The 22,296-nt window shown below is 38.8% G+C and overlaps 1 protein-coding gene across 1 annotated transcript in view; it reads left to right on the forward strand.

Annotated features, from left to right (window-relative positions):
* The first annotated feature begins 224 nt into the window (after nt 1-224).
* Nucleotides 225-22,296, forward strand: part of Lrpprc (leucine rich pentatricopeptide repeat containing) — an 89,600-nt gene continuing 67,528 nt past the window's right edge. The window contains exons 1-9 of the mRNA XM_090337037.1: nt 225-396; nt 15,591-15,790; nt 17,325-17,447; nt 19,054-19,175; nt 19,272-19,330; nt 20,027-20,113; nt 20,992-21,118; nt 21,437-21,581; nt 22,091-22,236. Coding sequence (XP_090193163.1) covers nt 248-396; nt 15,591-15,790; nt 17,325-17,447; nt 19,054-19,175; nt 19,272-19,330; nt 20,027-20,113; nt 20,992-21,118; nt 21,437-21,581; nt 22,091-22,236 — 1,158 coding nt within the window. The 5' untranslated portion in view covers nt 225-247. The remainder of the gene's footprint in view (nt 397-15,590; nt 15,791-17,324; nt 17,448-19,053; nt 19,176-19,271; nt 19,331-20,026; nt 20,114-20,991; nt 21,119-21,436; nt 21,582-22,090; nt 22,237-22,296) is intronic.

The raw sequence follows: 22,296 nt of genomic DNA on the forward strand, positions 1-22,296 counted from the left end.
CTTAAGGTGGGACAGCACACCTTGTTAGATACCAAGCAGACATGCCGTTTAATACGCGGAGGGCCAGGATGCCGGTGACCTCAGGAAAGTGGTTTCCGTCGTCTCCATCTAAAACGAGCCCCCGTGCGGCCCCTCGGACGCCGCGCACGCTCAGACGTTGGTCTCTCCCGCGCTGGGCGACCCCGGTGTCACGTGCTCCTCCAGTCCTTCTGGCGGAACGTGCGTCCACTGTAGGGCAAGCTGAGCCATGGCCGCGCTGCTGAGACCTGCAGGCCGCCTCCTGGGCGTCGGGGCCTCCCCGCGCCTCCCGCTCTCGCTGCGGCTCCTCTCGGGCAGTGTATGCCGCCCGCTGGCCGCCCCCTGTTGGCCTGCCGTTTGCGCCAAGCCGGTCGCAGGGTGAGTAACCGGACCATTCCTTTCTCAGGCTGCCGCCGGCGTGATCAGCTGGGGACCGGGTAGTGTCCCGCCGGCCCGTCGCCGCTCCAGGATCCGGTGTCCCTGGGCTTGAGTCGTCTTCTCCACTCGGAGGAAGGGGGTTCGGATGACAGGCTCGCGCGCCTTCCGAAGGTCATGGCGTAGGGCACAGCTCACTTCCGGCAAGGCCAGTGAGAATGGGGATGGCGGGGTGCCCGCTACGAGGGTGAGGTGGAAGTCCACCCGCGCTTGGGTGCTGCCCCACGTGGGATTACTCGTGGTTCCCCGGGAACCGACTGCCGTGACGCTTTTGCCTGAGTTCGTGCCCGGAGGGCTGGGAATTGACACAGTGGGATCTGATCCGTTGTGCAAACTAAGTGACCACATTCACGCAGGACACTCTCGTCGTGGGGTGTACAGACGTATTAAATTCTCAGTGGGTGTCAAATGTGGGAATAAATGCCCCTCATTGGTTGAGGTTACTGGGATGTCTGATACTGCAGACTTGTGGAGGCAGAGAATAAGGAAGGTTGGTGAGGGTGTTAACTTTGAGTGGTATTCTAACCACTCAGATAGGGGAGATATGGGTACTTAGGTATTGCATTGAAGAGAAACTTATTGAAAGGCTTCGAGGTAATGGTACATTGGATTTAACATACAAATTAGAACTGACAATCCGAAATTAGAGGAACGGTTAGGCTCCTCAGAGTGTTTTCATCTTGCCATTGGCCAGATCACGACCTCTTTGGGTCTCAGTGGCTATAGTTAAGAAGATTGGAGTAATAATAATGTTGCTAGGAGTTTTGCATGAGATTTCCCTACAGAGCATGAAACATAAGTGCTTTACTGTTACTGTGTTTATGTGGACCTTTCATTGACCAGACTGGAAACGTAATCTCTGCACAAAAGTATATATGTATATATGTAGAAAATGTAGGCTTTCTTAACATTTTAATTATATTTGTGGAATATAGCCTACTTGTAATTGAAACCTGCAGGTGTTTTTTTTTTTTTTTGGTTGGGGCCAGAGAGTTGACCCTTGGGCAGAAATCATGGCCTGCTATTATAGAGCATAGAACTATGTGTCTGGATTTTCATAGTTTCTTTTTCTTTTTTTCTTTGATAGGTCATGGGACTTGAACTCTGAGCCTGGGCGCTGTCCCTGAGCTCTTCAGCTCAAGGCTACTGCCCTACCCCTTGAGCCACAATGACTCTTCCAGTTTTCTAGTGGTTAATTGCAGATAAGAGTCTCCCTGTCTTTAGTGCCCTGGCTGGCTTTGAACCACGATCCTCAGATCTCAGCCTCCTGAGTAGCAAGGATTACCAACGTGAGCCACCTGCACCCGGTCACAGTTTCTTTTAAGAAAGTTATGCGAATTATTGTTACTTTATCTAGTCCTTACCATGCCTGTGAAATTAGTGAAGGGTTAACATTATCTTTGATCTTCATTTTTGCATTGAGGAAAACTGAATGAATGCATTTTAGTAGAAAGTCTGTTGGTTTGAGTGTTAATCAGATCTGAATTCAGTTTTATTACTGCATAACTTTACCTCTGACCTAAGTTGTCTACACCTCAGTTTCATTATCTTTGAGGCAGAAGTAGCAAGGCCTTTCTCTTTTTAAAACTGATTTCTTGTCATTCAGGACCCAGATGTTTATTCAGAGAAACCTACCTCAACAAACAATTTTAAAACTGATCTTAAGTCTTAGTTTTATCCATGTTTCGCTTACTACTTATTTGTTAGGTTTCTTTAGTATATAGTAAGCTACTTGAGGGTAGGGCGTTCTCTGTGTGCCTAGATTATAGACAAGTCTCCTGAATTCTGAATGCTTTTACAGTCTTCTATCTCATAGCCTTTAAGTACACCTAGGTCTTTTCTACTTGAAGAACAAAACATAGTCTCTTCTATCTGAATTTCCTGTCTTCTTTGTCTCTTCACTTTTCACTCACTCTACACACTGTAGCCATACCCCTGGCAAAGGTTCCATCTTTGCCTTTTTTTTCTGTATCTTTAAAAATTACAAAATTTGGATTCCTTCAGGAACAATTGGGAAATGCTGAAAAAATTAACTAAAATTCACCTTTTATCACTATCCTTTATTAGAAAAATCGATGTTTATTTAATTTTTGCAAAGGAGGTCTTATCAGATCCACATTTTAGGCCTTAACATTTACTCTGTCATCTAATTTCTCCTTGAAACTTTTCACAGTATTGAAGATGGACTTTGTGAATCTCTTCTCTAAGATTTTCCTCATTCTTCTTCTTGCTTCCTTTATCCTAGGTAAATAAATGTATCTCATCAGATGCTCACATCCTTGGGATTATTGCTGTTGGTCACTTTATGTTTTCTCATTTTCCCCCCTTTCTCCTTGGAGTAACAGTTATTGAATTACAGATGCATCAAGTGCATCTCAAGTTAGACTAGGCTTTTCTACCAAATCTGTGCTTTGTGTATTGCTAGATCTTGTAAAGGATGGTGTTTTCCTTTTCTGAAAGAATCTGGCATCTTTATACTTGAATTTTCATTCCTGTTTCATCCTCATTACTCTCCTACATTGATTGACGGCACAAATGATTAAATCCTGTAAGACCTGCTTCATTTGGACTGGATCCCCTTCTTCCAGCCTCAATACAATCTCTCTGTCTCTGTCTCTCATCCCCTCCCCTCTCTCTTTTTTGCCAGTCCTGGGCCTTGGACTCAGAGCCTAAGCACTGTCCTTGGGCTTTCTCAAGGCTAAAGCTCTACCACTTCATCCTCAATACCACTTCCAGCATTTTTTCTATGTATGAGGTACCAAGGAATTGAGCCCGAGTCTTTGTGCATGCTAGGCAAGCACTCTACCACTAGGCCAAATTCCCAGCCCCTACAGTCTTTTTTTATACTGTGTCCTGATAAGGGAATATTGTTTTCTTATTTATATTTGAGCACTGGGATGTCTTCTTTTGGTTCTGAGATAAAGTCCTGATACTAGCATAGGTCATTTAGAAACTAAGAAGCCTCTGGAGCCTCAGACCTTAGATGGCATTCTGATTTTAGTCATACTAGATAGGTTACTATATGGGCTTAAATGGCAGGGCTTCTCAAACAGGACATGATTCTCTGTGAATCTTGGTAAAATGTGCATTTTGTAGGTCTAGTCAGAGAACTAAGGTTCTGCATGTCTAACAAGTTCCCTAGGAAACAGTGCTGCTGGTCTGTGCATTAGGATCTGATGAGCTAGGATATATATCTTTTTGCTCTTGGGTGTATTGTTTACTCCCCCCCCCTTAGATGTCCCCTTTCTTTGTTAAGGTTTTCTAGACTGCTTCCCATTTGTGTCCCCGCCCCCCATTTTTTTTTTTTTTTGGACCAGTCCTGGTGCTTGAACTCAGGGCGTGAGCACTGTCACTTGGACTTTCTCAAGGCTGGCAGTCTACCACTTGAGCCACAGCACCACTTTTTGTTTTTTTTTTTCTGTGTATGTGGTACCAAGTAATGGAACCCAGGGTTTCGTGCATGTTAGGCAGGCACTCTACCACTAGGCCACACTCCTGCCTCCCATTTGATCCTTTTGTCTCTCCTCTTATATCCTCTACCATTAAGAACTCTCATTAAGCTGAGCATCAGTGGCTCATGCATAGCTACTAGGAGGCTGAGATCTGAGAATCACAATTTGAATCCAGCTTGAATAAATCATGTAGACTTTTTATCTCCAATTACCACCAGAAAGCTAAAACTGAAGATGTGGGTCAAGAGGTAGAGCTAGTGAGAGTTCACAAATAAGCCATCAGAATACCCTAAACCATTAGCTCTCTAGACCTGACTGTCAGTTCCTTAAAGGCAGGGACTTCATCTTACCCTTTTGATATCTTTTGATATCTACCATATAGTAAATATCAAGCGTTTGTTGAAAAAGCCAGTGAACATTCTAGTCATTGAAAAAGGAGTATTTTAAGATAGAAAGATTGATCCATTCATGTATACTACAGTGTGACTATACAAATTCTCCATGATCTTTCACTCTCACTTTTTATACATTTCTTTTTATTCAAATACCTTCCTCTAGCTCTTATTCATCATGAAGAGAGGGGACTTTTCTCAAAGATTTTTATTCTGACACTTCTGGATCAGAAGCTACTTATGTATTTCTTGTGAGAAATTTTAGAGTAATATATCCTTCAGAGGAAAGATAAGCTTTGAACTAAATCTGTGTGGAAGTTTCATATTCAAAGGTAGATATCGCACATCTATAATAGAATGTTGTTACATCTACTTCTGAGACTTGAGATAAGAAACTTTCCCTTATTTTCTTTTCATTTTAGGAAAAAAAGTCTCTTCATATATTGAGTCTCTGAATTTTTTTGGACTTGTGAAGACAGTAAGATTCAGCCTCTGATTCTTTGTAAGTTTTATAGAAGACAATGACAGGCACATAAATACTTATTGTTTATGTCCTGTCTGTAAGAGAGGAACATATGTAATCCTTTGGTATATCAGAGGGAGGAGTAGTCAGATAATTTTTTTTTTTGTCCGTCATGGGGATTGAACTTTGGGCACTGTCCCTGAGCTCTTCAGCTTAAGGCTATTGCTCTACCACTTGAGCCACAGTACCACTTCTGGTTTTCTATTGGCTAATTGCAGATAAGAGTCTCATAGACTTTGGTGCCTGGGCTGGCCTTGAACTGTGATCCTCAGATCTCAGCCTACTGAGTAGCTAGAATTACAGTTGTAAGCCACCGTGTCCAGCTAGTCAGATATGTTTTATGGTAAAGAACCACTTGAGTTTTAGAGGACAGATGGTAATGGATGTTTATTGTGTTCCAAAATAAAGAAGTCCTTGGAAAGATTTGGAGTTATACTTTTTTTTGGTCAATCATGGGGCTTGAACTCTAGGCCTGGGCTCTTCAGCTCAAGGTAGGGGCTGTCCTTTATCAAACTGGGCAGCATGGAGGAAGTGATCCTGCAAAGGCTGATTCCTTGAAGCTTCCACAGTTATATAGAAAGATAGTTGTAGGTAGAAATGAAATAATTTAAAAACGAATGAAAACAACAAAAAAGAGGACTGGTGGATGGTTGGAACCCATTTTGAGAAGTGCAGGTTTGGACAGTTTACATAAAGATAAGGGACTGGCAATTGGTACTGCATATTAAGGAATCATAGGACTCCAGCTAGTAGTATAAAACACAAAAAAAACTTTTCATCTTGAGACAGCAGGAGAGGCTTTGGAAGGGTGGGTTTGGAGATTAGTATAAATCATGGTACCTTTACTGCAGATCTTTATAATTTTCTTAATATGCTCTAAATATGCATTACCATATGCCCTCTTAAAACCCAAGTTGAAGTTGTGTGCTCAGGCCTGTAATCCTAGCTATTGAGAAGGCAGATCTGAGGATTGTGGTTCAAAGCCAGGCATGGGAAGTCCCAGTGAAATTCTTTTTTTTTTTTTTTTTTCGTGGGACTTGAACTCTGGGTCTGAGTGCTATTCCTGAGCTTTTCAGTGCAAGGCTACCACCCTATCTCTTGAGCCACAGCGCCACATCTGGTTTTCTGGTGGTTAATTGGAGATAGAGTCTCATATTCTTTAGCCCTTGGGCTGGCTTTGAACCGAGATCCTCAGATCTCAGCCTCCTAAGCAGCTAGGAACAGGCATGAGCCACTGTGCCGGCCCTTCTTACCTTCAATTAACCTCTCAAAAACAAGAAATAGAACTATGGCACAAAGTGATAGAGTACTATCCTTGAGCACAAAGTGGCTCCAGGGACAGTGCCCAGGCCCCAAGTTCAACCCTGTGACCTATCAAAAAACACAAAAAACTTAAGTGGTCCTATCACAAAACAGATATGATTGTTCCTCTGAAATACCAGAGTTTTACACTCCTCTCTTATAGGACAGCACATACATAATAGGTGTAAGTGTAATAAGTACATATTTTCTAAATGTATTCATCACATACGTATTTCATCCTCTATAGATTGACAGTACAAATTAGGAAATTGAATCTTAGAAAAGTAATTTTTAGCCAGGTTTCAAGTTGGGATTCTGTGATTGTGTTTTTAAATGTGTTATGTTTTAGTTCTTAGGGGATTATTTATGGATATAGTCATTTTTTAAGGCAATATATGAACTCTTAAGGAATTAAAACCTTTTACAAGTAATCATATGATAAGATACTAGAATATTATATCTGAGCAAGAGCTTTAGAATCTAGTGTAGCTCATACATGTTTTTATATAGGTTCTGAAAAATCTTGCTTCATGTTAAATCATAGGTCCTAGCCAAAGTCCATCATAAGACTCCAGCATTTCATAGCAAAGGAGACATCCCTTTGGACTAGAGGAGCCTAATAGGGAGGGGATGTATAGATAGAATGGATTGACCTGTAAAGCCTAGAGTCTGTTACCAAATGTCAGACAGCTGCTAGTAGCTTTCTAGGCTGAAATTCTATGACTACCATAAAGCATAGAACTGCAGAGAACTTAAACTTGGCAAGACTTTTTTGGAGACTCAGAGCTTTATACTAATACATTTGAGAGAAAGTCCATTGTTAGTTCTAAAGTTTTAAAAACAACCATCTGGGCATGGTGGCTCACGCCTGGCTCACGTCTGTAATCCTGGCTACTCAGGAGGCTGAGATTTGAGGATCACAGTTTAAAGCCAACCAGGGCACTAAGGAACATGAGACTCTTACCTCCTATTAACCACTGGAGAACTGGAAGTGGTTCTGTGGCTCAAGGATAGGGCAGTAGCCTTGAGCTGAAGAGCTCAGGGACAACGCCCAGGCCCAGAGTCCAAGTCCCAACTCCGACAATAAATAAATAAATAAAACAATCAAGAAATATTTGTACCTATATTTAGAGCAGTTATTTATTGAGCACTGCTTTGTTAGAAGTCTTAAATTTGTTGATTATCTAACCCTTGAGCCACACCACCACTTCCAGTTTTCTGGTAGTTAATTGGAGATAAGAGTCTCATGGACTTTAGTGCCCAGGTGGGCTTTGAACCTCCATCCTCAAATCTCAGCCTCTTGAGTAGCTAGAATTATAGGCGTGAGCCACCGTGCCCAGCATTAGTACAGTTCTTATGGAACATTGTTTCTCCCTCCCTTGTTTTCTCCTACTACTACCTCCCTCCATTCCCCTTCTCTCCCTCCAAGTTGTAAAGTTCATTTCCAACATAGTGTCTTGTGAGTATCACTGTTGTCTTGGTTCACCCCTTGTCCTTTGTCTCACCATTTCTGTGATTCCCCTTCCTATCCCCAAGTCAAATAAACATATGTACAATACAAAAAGTGCTGAAATAAAAAATAGTGACAATAGTGGGTAAACAAAAGGAAAATAACTGCATACAGTACAGTTAGAGGCAAAAAACCTGTCTTGTTTCCATATCTTGTAGTTCATTTCTATTAGCATCATTTTTATAAGGTCATAGGTACATAGCTTTTGAGCTACTGTGATCCCTGCTAAACCTATCCTAGACATATACTAATTATTACAAATGAGGCAAACCAGTAAGAATGGCTAATGGACATTTGAAGAGATGTGTTCAGAGTCTCTGGCTACAAAAGAAATGTAAATCAAAATAACATTGAGATCTACCTCACAACAGTTTGAATGGTTATTACCAAGAAATCTAGTAATAAGAGATGCTGGCAGGGATATGGCCAAAAGGGAATGCTGCTATTGTTGGTGGGAATGTAAAGTTGTTCACCCACTCTGGAAAGTAGTATGGAGGTTCCTCCCAAGGCTAAACAAAGCTTCTCTATGATCCAACAATTCCACTCCTGGGCATTTACCCAAATGACCACCTGCACAGCTATGTTCATTGCAGCATTATTTATCATAGACATAGAGTCAGTGCCCTGCAAGGGATGACTGGATCAAGAAAATGTGATACATACACACACACACACACACACACACACACACACACACACACACACACACACACAATGGAATTCTATGCTTCTTTCAGAAAGAATGACATGGCCCAATTTATAAGGAAATGGAAAAGTTTGGAAAAAAAAGTATTAAGTGAAGTAAGCCAAAATCAAGGTGTAGATTTTTTTTGAGAGGGAAATCAAACCCATGGTTTCATTCATGCAAGTGAGCTGTATCACCAGACCTAAAATAGTCATTTTCATTCAAACCTAAATGTTTAGAAAGAGCCAATACCTTTTCTAGAATCACATAGCTATTAATAGCACAGCTTAGATTTGAACAGCCCTTTAAAAATACAAGTCTTGGCCAGGAGTTTGGCCTAGTGGTAGAGTGCTTGCCTAGCATGCACGAAGACCCGGGTTCGATTCCTTGGTACCACATACTTAGAAAAAGCTGGAAGTGGTGCTGAAGCTCAAGTGGTAGAGATCTAGCCTTGAGAGAAATTCAAGGACAGTGCTCAGGCCCTGAGCTCAAGCCCAGGACTGGCAAAAAAAAAAAAAAAAAAAAATACAAGTCTTGTGATTTCTAATTTATTTTGCCAATCCTGGGTTTGAGTTCAGGGCTTGAGTATTGTTGTTGGACTTTCTCAAGGCTAGACCTCTACCACTTGGGCCTCAATACCACTTCCGGCTTTTTTCTATGTATGTGATACCAAGGAATTGAACCTGTGTCTTTGTGCATGCTATGCAAACTCCCAGCCCAGCTTAACTATTATTTATGTTTAATATTTTTTGTTACCTTTGTTTTAGGTTCAAATTGACTTCTTTATATATATATATATATTTTTATTGTAATTAATAAAAGGGTTACATGATATTTGTCAGATAGAAGGTGCATTAATTCACATACATTGATACCCTTTCACATGTCTTGGTACCCAGTACCCTCCCACCACCCACTCCCCGTATTGGTTTTCCCCTCTTCTCTATCAAGTTTCAGATAACCAAATACAAATAAATTCAATATATCAGATAACAAAGTGAGATACTGTAACAATATGAGATACCCAAGGGACAGCAAAGGAGATGAGGGATAACATAGCTTAATTCCCCTAGCTTAATTTTGTGTTGTACACAAGTTATTATTAGTAAGATAAAGGGCTTGGTATGATAGTTTCTAGTTGCTTTTTGTTTATGTACTTGGGTTTGAACTTAGGGCCTTACACTTGGTAGGCAAGTGCTCTCCCATTTGAGCCATAAGTCCTTCCCCTCTTTTTAAAAATTTTTTTAAAAAATTTTATTTATTTTTTTCCAGTCCTGGGTTTGAGCTCAGGGCCTGAGCACTGTCCTTGGACTTTTTCAAGGCTAGAGCTCTACCACTTGAGCCTCAATACCACTTCCGTTTTTTTCTGTGTGGTACCAAGGAATCGAACCCAGGTCTTTGTGCATGCTAGGCAAGCACTCTACCACTAGGCAAAACTCCCAGCCCATCCTCCCCTCTTTAAAAGTATACGCACTGAAATGAAAAATCATTGTCTAACTACTATCTAAAACCATCTTGCAGCCTCTCACCAGTGGCTTATGCCTGTAATTGTATCTACTAAGGAGGCTGAGAGCTGAGGGTCATGGTTCAAAGTAAGCATGAGCAGGAAAGTTCATGAAAATCTTCTCAACTACACCAAAATCGGGAAATAGAGCTTTGGCTCAAGTGGTAGAGCAGTAGCCTGGAGTACAACAGCTCAGGGACACTGCTCTGGCCCTGAGTTTAAGCCTCAGGAATGGCACCAAAATCAGTCAATCTTGCCTTGAGGAAGTATAGCACTGTATCACATTAGTTAATCATCACAAATAATATCCCTATGAAATAAATTCTGTTGTCCCCTGAATTTTAGGCCTACGGAATATTTTATGAGATGGTAAAGAAAATTTGAGCATTGGTAAAATTGTTGTGAACAGAAGTTATTTTTCACAAATTTAGAAGTCCAAGATGGTTGGGCTGGCCTCTGACCAAGGGCCTTCTTTGTGCATCATTCATATGATGGCATGGCAGAAGAGCAGGACAATTCATTCCTGAAAGCCATTTTGAAAAGGCATTAAACTGGAGTTGGGAGTGAGGCCTAGTGGTAGAGTGCTCGCCTAGCATGCAGGAAGCTCTGGGCTTGATCCCACAGTATACATACATAGAAAAGGCTGGGAGTGGCTTTGTGGCTCAAGTGGTAGAGCACTAGCCTTGAGCAAAAAGTGTTCAAGGACAGTGCCCAGGTCCTGAGTTCAAGCCCCCCAAGACTGGCAAAAATAAAAAATCTGGGCTGAGCGTGGTAGCTTACACCTGTAATCCTAGCTACTCAGCAGGTTGAGATCTGAGGATTACAGTTCAAAGCCAGCCTGGGCACTAAAAAGTCTGTGAGACTCATCTCCAATTAATCACCAGAAAATTAGAAGTGGCACTGTGGCTCAAAGGGTAGGGCAATAGCCTTGAGCTGAAGAGCTCTAGGACAATGCCCAGGCCCAGGGGTAGTGTGATACCCTCAAGCTGAAGAGCTCAGGGATAGCACCCAGGTCCAGAGTTCAAGTCCCACAACTGACCCCCTCCCTCCAAAAAAAATCTGTACCTCAAATAAAATTTCAGCTGCTTCAAAACCCATGAAGCAATCCTGTGTTTTCTTTCCATTCTTATTTTTTCCAGTCTTTTTTTTTTTTTTTGCCAGCCCTGGGGCTCGAACTCAGGGCCTGGGCACTGTCCTTGGGCTTTTTCCTCAAGGCTAGTGCTCTACCACTAGAGCCACAGCACCACTTCTAGCTTTTTTCTATCTAGCTTTTTTCTATGTATATGGTACCAAGGAATCAAACCCAGGTCTTCATGCATGCTAGGTAAGCACTCTGCCGCTAGGCCAAACTCCTGTCCCCCTGTCTTATTCTTAATGTCATTTCGTCTCTCTTGACTGTTTTACCTTGCCTGGAGTACTTATCCTCTGCCATCTAAATATGTTTCCTCTCATCTTTAGTCCAGTCTTTTAAATATCACCTTCCTGACACATTTGTCTGGTGCAGGTCCTTGCTATTATTCTTTATCATAATTCCTACTTAATTTTGTTCATCCCATTATATTTGTATTTTTTTTAAAGATTTAATTACCAGTATTCTCACTAGCTAATTGAACAGTACTTTGTGCATAGAACTGTGCTCTTTTGAATTAGTAAATAAAAGAACTTACAGTTGTGATGAAGGTAAGAAGCAAGGATAGGATTTTAATGAGGGAGTAACATGAAAGAAGGTGGGTTTGGGGATGATTGATCTGACAGCTGAAGGCTGAGAAAATTAGCTTTCATGAATCCCTGTATTCTGATTTTAGCAAGGGCCTTGGAAAGAAAGATACTTAAGGATTCAACAGATGGGATGCAAACAGTGATTAAAAAGTGAGCAGTAACAATAATTACTAGTATAATAAATGCTATAAAAAATATACTAAAAATTGTATAAAAAAGCTATCATACCATAGGAGGACATCGCAGAACATGAGATATTTATTTTCGGTTGTGGGCCTGGGCACTGTCCTTGAGCTCTTCAGCTCAAAGCTGTCTTACCCCTTGAGCCACAGTGCCACTTCTGTGATATTTTTTTTATGACATTGTCATGGTGAATTCATGCCATGTATTTGTCACTCTGTAGTTACACGCACATAGAGTGAATCCTAATGTAAGGTACCATTTAGCTTTTGTAACAAATGTAGGACAAAAGGCAAGGATGTTAATAGGGGAGGCTAGAGGGTAAAGAATGTATATGGGAACTGTATTTAATGCACCATTTTCTGGTAAACCTGAAAAAGCTCTAATAAAGTATACATTGTAATATATATTTTAGAATTCTGAGTATGTTTATAGTAATTTGCTCTTTGCATCTTTTGGCTTTTTGAGATATGAGCACCTTATTACCAACACCACCACTACCATAATTTTGTGTAAAACAATGAAAAATAGCTCTTTAACATGTCAGGTATTACCAGAGGAAATTGGTGTTGCATGCCAGTCTCAGGAGGTAACCTGAGACATTTACCTCAGCATCATGAAGGAAACATTACTAATGATAGTTGAATGATGTGGTATGATCATTTTCCCTATGTAATCACATCGGTTTTTGTCAGAATTTGGAACTGTGTGTCCCAACTTGTGAAGTCTGGTAGGTAGGCTCCTACTTTGTGTAGTCTTACCCTAATTTAGCCCTGTCCCTTTTGGTCACAGAACATCCATTGCTTGGGGGTTGTGGAGTCCTTGTTTCCCTCAGTGAACTAGAGTGGATTTATGAAGAAAATCTGGCTGGGGCCGGGGTGAGGAGGGTGTTAGCTTTTCAAGCATGACTGTGATCCCCAGCCAAAAGTAAGTTCCGAACTTACATTGCACAATGCAATGTATCCATCCCTAACTCCAATTTATTTAATGGCAGATGGATGTTTCTGCTTTAAAGCCAACATGTTTCATATAGAGACTTGGCTTCATTCTCATTTATACGCAGGTGGCAAGAATACTTAACTAGCACTCTGAAATTTCTGTATTGGTTAGTCAGTTTTTGTTGTTAAGTAGATTTACATACTCCCCTGAACTTTGAACTCTGGTAAGGGTGATTTAAAAATAACCCTGTCAGGGCATAGTTTGGTGACAGCTGCTACAGTAACAAATATGTATCCATAAAAAAACTGTGGAAAGTAAAGGATAAATATGTGTCTCCTCTAGTTCCTAATACACTTTAATCAGTTGATTATCTTTAATGTGCTAATCAAGTGTGTAAAGATGACATTGTAGCTTGGGTTTGTAATTGGTACAGTGCCATAATATTGGGGTTTAAGAAAAAGGTAACTGAGCTGGGAGTTTCACCTAGTGGTAGAGCATTCATGAAGACCTGGGTTTGATTTCTCAGTACCATATACATAGAAAAAGCCAGAAGTGATGCTGTGGCTCAAGGGGTAGAGCTCTATCCTTGAGAAGCCCAATGATAGTGCTCAGGCCCTGAGTTCAAGCCCCGGTACTGGTGAAAAGAAAAGAAAAAGATAACTAACTTGTTTGCTTTGATGTCTGCATTTTTTGTGTTGTTTTTCAATTTGTGTGTTTATGTAAGTGAGATCATTGGTGGTATGTTCGCATTGGGTTGAACGTGGTACCTCTCACGTAAAGAAAATGAACTTGAGGCCAGGAGTTTGGCTTAGTGGTAAGAGTGCTTGCCTAGCATGCACGAAGACCCCGGTTCAATTATTCATTACCACATACATAGAAAAAACAAAGCTAGAAGTGGTGCTGTGGCTCAAGTGGTAGAGTTCTAACCTTGAGAAAGAAGCCCAAGGACAGTACTCAGTCCTTGAATGCTCAGTCCCCAGGACTGGCAAACAAAACAAAACAAAAAATGAGTTGGGAATTAGGCCTAGTAGTAGGCTTGCCTAGCACTCCTGGGTTGGATTCCTTGGTACCACATACATAGAAAAAGCCAGAAATGGTGCATGGATCGATCCAGTGGTAGAACTGTAGTCTTGAAAAAGCCCAAGAGTCTGAGTTCAAGCTCCAGGACTGGCAAAAAAAAAAGAAAAATCACCTTGATTGCTTATGATCGATACCTCCAGTCTGACATTTTGTTGTTAACTTGAAATAGAATGTCCTAGACTTATTTGTCTGCTTAGACTAACACTGATGGTTGTTCCTCTGGATCTCAGCCTTCTGAGTAGGTAGGATTACTGATGTGAGCCATGTTTGTGCTTTGTGATAGAATTTTTAGTCTAGCATCAATTATAGACTGTAATGACAAAACAAAAAAGAACCTCCAGTGTAGCTCCTCCCCCGCCTTTTTTTGTGGGTCATGGGGTTTGATTTTGGCCTGGGTGCTCTCCTTGAGCTCTTCAGCTCAAGGCTACTGCCCTACCCCTGGGCCTGAGCGTTGTCCCTCAGCTGTTCAACTCAAGACTACTGCTCTACCCTTGAGCCAAGCTCCATTTCCCGTTTCAGTTTTTCTAGGGGTTAATTAGAGGTAAGAGTTTCAGGTCCTTTTGTGCCCGGGCTGGCTTTGAACCTCAGATCTCAGCCTCCTGAGTAGCTAGAATTACAGGCGTGAGCCACCTTTCCCTGCTTCTAGTGTAGCTGTTTATTAAACTGCAACTTCATATATTTGATCATTCAGTTTGACTGCTTTTGACCACAATCGTTTTTTTTGTTGTTGTTTGATTGCTTTGTATTTGTACTGGAGATCAAACCCATGAATTTTGTGCAGACTGAGGATGCACTGAACAACAGCTCCAGCTCCTGCAGTTTTACTTTTTATCTCATCACTGGCTGATAAGACTACTATATACATGCCAATAAATAAAAAATAAATAACTGAAGTCCTTTCTGAATTAATGACTTTTTACGTTTTACTTATTTTATGCTTTTTACATAATATTTAGTTACATGCAGTGGCTGCTCTAAGATATTTGGAATAAATGTGTGTGTCTCCAAGAATTTAAGTGTTATCTGTTAAAAATGATAGCTATCTAAATTGAGAGAAAAGCTTAAAGTTCAAACATTGGGATAGGGCTTTCTTTACAATAAGGAATATTTTTATTGAAGTCTGATATTTGTAATCCGGTGTAACCTATATTTTTGCAGTTTAGAATGCCTCTTATTTTCTGCTTTAGAACATTTGGGTATAATTAAACTCTCCAAAAATATGTGCTATTCAATATTCTAACCCCTAATTTTTCTCTTGACTTGAAAAATTAATGTTTAGGCTGGGGGCACACACCTGTAATCCTAGCTATCCAAGAGGCTGAGATCTAAGGATCTTGGTTCAAAATCAGCCCTGGCACAAAAGTCTGTAAGACTCTTATCGCCAATTAACCACCAGAAAACTGGAAGTGGTAGCTTAAAGTGGTAAATCCTTGAGCTGAAGAGCTTAAGGATAGCACCCAGGCCCTGAGTTCAAGCACCATGGATCAACCAAAACAAACAAAAAATTAATATTTAAAATCAGAATAGTATTATGTTCGTATAATATTTTAATTGTTGCAGTTGATTATTTAGGAGAAGTGTCCAATCTGCTATCTTAACATATGCAAAGCAGTTAAGAATTAGCTTTTTTTACGATGCTCTCTTCATTACTTAGGAGATCACTGCATGCTGTGTGTCTGTGAATAATTTTATTAAGACAAAAGTGAAAACCTGTCCTAGTTAAACCTTCAAGTATTTTTGGCGCTAAATTGTGATTTTAGGTGTTTAATAACAACTTCATGTAAAGTTTGCTCAAAAAGACCTAGGCTTTATTTGATCTTACTTTATTACTAATTGTTTTCCTTTTTATAGAGAACTGCTAAGCAAAACCAGGTTATATTCCACTGCTGCTGAAGAAAAGAGTGTTCTTCAAGAGGACCCTACTATTTCTACTAATAGGAATGTCAAGCCATTTGATTGGGCTCTAATGAGACTGGATAATTCTGTCCGAAGAACTGGTCGAATTACAAAGGGGCTTCTGCAAAAAGTTTTTGATAGCACATGTCATTCAGGTAATTTAGAATTTTTGTTGAGAAAATTGAGCTTTTTAGTTAGCATTCATTTGGAAAAAAACTCATCACAGAGGATATTATTTGGTATATTAGGTGTTATCTATGATTATAACCTTATTCAAATTTACCTAGACAAAGTACATAGTAATTAAAGCATTTTACTTTAGCTATTTGTTTCAAAATCAACAAAAAAAAATCATTTTTTCCCATAGTTTATAGAAATAAAGTTAGTAAATTGTATGGAAGATACTATTTTTTTGTATATTCCTTTATGTCGGTTTTCCTAAAATGATCATATATAATAAATTTCCAGGTAGCTTCTCATTTCCCTTTCATTTTCAGATAACTGCTAAAATCACTGTATCACATACTTGATAATCTAATGGAAGCTGTAGGTTCTCTGCTTAACTTCCATTCTTGCTTACAAAAAAAAAAAATTGGGAAGTGCACTCATTGCAGCTTAAGATTCACAAAGCTTTCTGAAACCTGTTTGTGATAACAGTTATATTTACAGGCATTGCTCTTGTATTTGATGATGAGACATACCAAAGAAACATCAATTATATTTACAACCATTTATATTTAATGATTATTTTAATAATTTTCTGTTTTATTTAGTTTATCATTACAATGAATTTTTGAACATTTTCTCATTCTAAAAAGAAAATGCCTTCTCTCTCTTATCCCCTCAGCCTCTCCTTCCTCCCCCTCCATCCTTGGCACCAACCGTGTATTTCTTGCTAATGTAGGTGTTCTATTTTGGATAGTTCATATAAATTGAGTTGTATAGTAAGTACTTGTTTTTCTTTTAAAAGTTAGCCTTCAGGAATGTATAGATAATGATTACACATATGAGAAGAAAGATGCTTATTTATTCTGAAACTAATTATAAACTTGAGTTTAATATCCATGAATTTTCATTATATTGCATTGCATCTTTTTCATAAAATACTGAGAAATTCAGTCTTTCAATTAGAAAATAAGTTTTCAGTAGTTAGGCAGACTGTAGACCTTTTTAGCCTTAAGATTCCTCCAGAAGCTGATTAATATTAAATTTTTAACTTGTTTTAGTGATATTTAGTGCATTTTATATATTTTTTTTCTTTTTTTGGGTCATGGGGCTTGATCTTTGGCCCTGCGAATTGTCCCTGAGCTCTTCAGCTCAAGGCTACCACCCTATCCCTGGAGCGACAGCTTCACTTCCCATTTTCTAGAGGTTAATTAGAGATAAGAGTCTCACAGTCTTTAGGTCTTTAGTGCCCAGACTGGCTTTGAACCTTGATCCTCAGATCTCAGCCCCCTGTGTAGTTAGGAGTACAGGTGTGAGCAATTGGACCAGCTGGGCTTGCATTGTAGATACTCCCAATTTTATCTTTGAGCCAGACAACTGTATGGATACTTGTAACTTGATGCATGTTTTGTTGATCTCTTTGAGAAACCAGAAGATTTTGTATATTTATAGAGACAGGTTTAAGTCTGATATTTATGTACATTATTTATACTGCTACACATTTTCTGTTAATCTTTTGTATAGATAACCCAAGTGGAAATCAAGCCTTGCTTCTTCTTCGCAGCTGTGGTTCCCTCTTGCCTGAACTGAGCCTTACAGAACGGACAGAATTTGCTCATAGTATATGGGATAAACTTCAGAAATTGGGTAAGATTATTTAATGTATGAACAAGGTGTGAATTTTTTCTATTCATTTGAAAATATTTCTTTACATTAATACTATAATTCAATATTTGAAAGGATACTTGATTCATAATCTTTTGGTAATACATTTTATTTGGTGAGTTATAGTGACACCTAGGGGTAGTAAGAATATTTTTCATAAAAAGTATTAATGACTTCCGTAAGTGAAAAAGAAAACAAAACAGAAAGATTTATAGAAGTTATAACTGCAGGTACAGTTTGGCCAAGCAGTTCCATTTTTTAGGACTTACAGACATAACCACATGTACAACAGGATATCTTCATGGTAGCTTGTTAATAATAGCAAGAAACTAGAGTCAATATTAATGTTCTCAGTGGAGATTAGATAACTCAAAAAATGAAGGTTCTCTCTAAAACAAAAATAGATTCAGAATAATATATACAATATTCTACTATTTTGAGGCACTGTTTTTTAATATTCATGTGCATATTTCTAGATGAACCCAATGCAATTTTTACTCTATACCTTTTTTACTTCATATTTTAAGTATTAGTACTAAGAATCAGGCACAGCCAGGTGTCGTGGGTCACACCTGTAATCCTAGCTACTCAGGAGGCTGAGATCTGAGGATCAGGGTTCAAAGCCAGCCTGGGCACAAAAGGACCTGAAACTCTTATCTCTAATTAACCTCTAGAAAACAGGAAGTGGGACTTGGCTTAAGGTTAGGGCAGTAGTCTTGAGCTGAAGAGCTCAGGGAGAGCCCAGGCTGAGTTCAAGCCCCATGACCCACCAAAAAAAAAAAAAAGAATCAGGCTCATCTTTAATAAATTCATATGTGCATATATTATCTTGATAAGGAAAGCTATGCAGTGACATTTTACAGTTTTAACTTTATACCATGTTCTTTGTGTTTTGTTTTGTTTTCTAGTCGTGGAGCTTGAACTCAGGCCTGGGCACTGTTCTGGAGCTTTTTTTGCTCAAGGCTAGCCTACCACTTGAGCCACGGTTCCACTTTGAGCTTTTATTGTTTATGTGGTACTGAGGAATCAAAACTCACAGCTTCATACATGCTAGGCAAGCACTCTGCGACTAAACCACATTCCCAGCCCCTCCATGTATTTCTTGGTGGATGACCATGTTACAAGTGGATAGTATGAGTCTGTAGACACTGAATACAGAAAGAAAATCTAGGGTGTCAAACTCCAGGCAGTAATGCTAGCATTGTAGAAATGGCGTTCAACAATGAAAATATAAAAGGTCTCTAAACACAGTCTTAGAGTAGCCTGCTAAAAAAATTTTTTTAAATTGCTACACTTTATAAAGAACATGCTTTTATAATCTGTCTGTAATATGGTGAAGATTCTTTTCTATAGGAAAATCTTCCAGTGAATTTTAAATATAGTGATGCTGTCTGCATTTTCTAATAGGAATACAGTATTATGCTTCATAGGAAAAAAGACATTAATACCTATAACTGTACAGTAATATAGTAATTATCTCTAAAGTGATCATTTTATTTTTTGTTTGTTAAATTTAGGTGTACATCATTCTAGTTTTGTGAAAATATTTTAATTGCTTTTCTAAAATTTGGACTAAATTTTATTTTAGGTACAGTGTATGATGTAAGTCATTACAATGCTTTACTTAAAGTCTATCTTCAAAATGAATATAAGTTCTCACCTACTGAGTTCTTGACAAAAATGGAGGAAGCAAACGTTCATCCAAATCGAGTAGGTAGTTGTTACTGTGAATACTGATTAGTCATGTCCTTTTTTTTGTTGTGCCCATTTTTTTAACTCAGAAAAAAAATGTTATTTCATTAACAGGTGACTTACCAGAGGCTGATTGCTGCTTACTGTAGTGTGGGAGATATTGAAGGTGCCAGGTATGGATCTCTATAAATATAGGGCTTTACATGGGCCGTATCGTATTAGATAATACGATTTAGATCAAATATAAAGCTATAATAAGCTCATGCCTGTAATTCTAGCTACCCAGGAGGCTGAGAGCTGAGGATGGGGGTTCAGCCCGCTCAGGCAGTAAAGTCTATGTTTATCTCCAGTGAATCACCAAAAAGATCTACTGGAAGTAGATCTGTGGCTTAAGAGGTACAGTAGTAACCTTGAGCAAAAAAAAGCTCTGAGATAGTACTCAGGCTCTAAGTTCAAGCACCAGAACAAAAGAAAAATGCATAAACCTATTACATAAGGACAGATGAGTTTTAAAAGTTGCTGTTTTAATTATTGGAGCATGTGTATAAAATCGTTGATAGAGAGCTGGCATTACTTTTTTTTTTTTCTTCTTGGCCAAACTAGGGTCTTGAAGTCAGAACTTGAGCACTGTCATTGGGCTTTCTCAAGGTAGAGCTCTACCACCTGAGCCACAGCTCGTCATTTCCAACTCTTTCTATGTATGTGATACCGAAGAATCAAACCCAGATCTTCAAGCATGCTGGGCAGGCACTCTGCCACTAGGCTAAACTCCTGACCCAGCTTTTGATTTTTTAAAATCTAGTATTTCCATGCAAAAATGTTTTTGTTACATATTTGCAAAGAATATCTTTGTTTTTCTTTTGTTACAGCAAAATTCTTGGATTTATGAAAACTAAAGATCTTCCAGTCACAGAGGCGGTATTCAGTTCTCTTATTACAGGGCACGCAAGAGCTGGGTAAAGTTCAAAGGTTTTGGTTCTTCAGGGGATTCTAGGCACAGAAAATTATGTGGTGCGTGGTATGGAGGGAAGGTTATTGGTTGAAGGATTATAGTTTGAGGTTGGTCCTGGGAAAAACTATGAGGCTGTACCTAAATTGAACTAAATTGCTCTACCACTATAAAAAGGAAAAGAGAAAAAGAAAATTGTTGGAGAGAATTCTTAGAACATGTATATTTATATTTTCCTGGAATGTATGAGAAATATAATGGTATTTTTATAACTTGCTCTTCAATTCCAATATTATTTAATGATTCAGCTTAAAAGATTAGTCTTCATAAAAATGACTACAGTTATAAAATTTACTAGCTGTTCAGGAAAATATACTTCATGCTCTTTTGAAAGCAAATAAAGCTGTGACAATACACTTAATCTAAGGAGTATATTTAATGTTTATTATATAATTTGTTTGGAAGGGACCATATCTATAAAAATTTCAGATGTTGGGCTGGGAGTTTGGCCTAGTGGTAGAGTGCTTGCCTAGCATGCACAAAGACCCGGGTCTGATTCCTCGGTACCACATACGTAGCAAAAAGCCAGAAGTGGTACTGTGGCTCAAGTGGTAGAGCCTTAACCTTGAGAAAATCCAGGAACCGTGCTCAGGCCCTGAACCCAAGCCCAGGACTGGCAAAAAAAAAAAAAATTCAGATGTTTAGAATTTTTATCACTTTTAAACCAGACCAGTTTATATGTGTCATTATCTTTTTTTGACATAATAACTTACATTAGTAATTAAAATTGTTGATTTTAATAATCATAGGTAAGATATATTAGATGGAATATATTACATTAGCTATTATAGTAATCGTTTTTATTTTCTCTCACTGCTTTTATAGAGATATGGAGAATGCAGAAAATATTCTCACAGTGATGAAAGATGCTGGAATTGAGCCTGGCCCAGATACTTATGTGGCATTATTGAATTCGTATGCTGAAAAGGGTGACATTGACCATGTAAAGCAGGTATTATGGACGTAAACATTAAAATCATTTTTATAATATATAAACACAACTTGTGTTGTGCTTTATGTTAAACACATAAGTAGTTTTGTTTTAAAAATGCCTCCTTGTAAAGAGTAGTCTTTAAGGCAAAGTCCTTTGGGACTTTGGTGTTTATATATAACTTATTGTTGTAATAGAAGAGCTCCTGTTCTATAGAACAGGTTTAAACTATTAAGTGGCATTTACTCTAATTATTTGGATTTGGTATTTAATTTATTTAGCTTTAATTCTTAAAAACACTGGTTTCTAACATGTTCTAATATCTGGAATTTTCAATAGACTCTGGAGAAGGTGGAGAAGTCTGACCTTTATCTCATGGACCGTGATTTATTGCAAGTTATCTTTAGCTTCAGTAAAGCTGGATATCCTCAGTACGTCTCAGAAATTTTGGAAAAAATTACCTATGAAAGAAGATATATTCCAGGTAGTTTGAATTTTGTATTTGCATTTTTTTTTCAAGTCGACCTTTTTTTTTGGTGGGTCCTTGGGCTTGAATTAAGGGTCTGAGCACTGTCCTTGGACTTTTCTCAAGGCTAAAGCTCTACCACTTGAGCCACACCACCACTTCCAGCTTTGTTTTTTCTATGTATGTGGTACTGAGGAATCCAACCTGGGCCTTTGTGCATGCTAGGCAAGCCCTTTACCAACAGGACAAACTCCTGGCCCCCACTTTTTTCTATGTATGTGATACCGAGGAATAGAGCCCGGGTTTTTGTGCGTGTTGGGCAAGTTCTATACCACTAGGCCAAATTCTCAGCCTAAAAGCATTTTGCTAAGCTAAAAAATGGAAGTTAATAAGTATAAGAAAATAAAGTACTTTTTTAGATGTTTTATTTATGCAGACATATTTTTAATGTTTGCAATTCCCAATGTTTTAAGTTGATTGCATTACATATGATTTAGTAACAGAAGCTGTTTTTGTTTTCTTCTCAGATGCAATGAACCTCATTCTGCTTTTAGTCACCGAGAAACTGGAAGATACAGCCTTGGAAGTTTTATTAGCATGCCCTGTGTCAAGAGGAGACAATTCAACTGATTTTGGCAGTTTCTTCCTGCGACACTGTGTGACAATGAATACGGTATTCTATTTTTAATTTGTAGATAGTTTAATTGGCAATGCAGTAAGATTCCTTATTGTG

This window comes from Megascapheus bottae, chromosome 7, assembly GCF_031878675.1.
Source record: "Megascapheus bottae isolate mThoBot1 chromosome 7, mThoBot2.hap1, whole genome shotgun sequence".
NCBI classification, from domain to species: domain Eukaryota; kingdom Metazoa; phylum Chordata; class Mammalia; order Rodentia; family Geomyidae; genus Megascapheus; species Megascapheus bottae.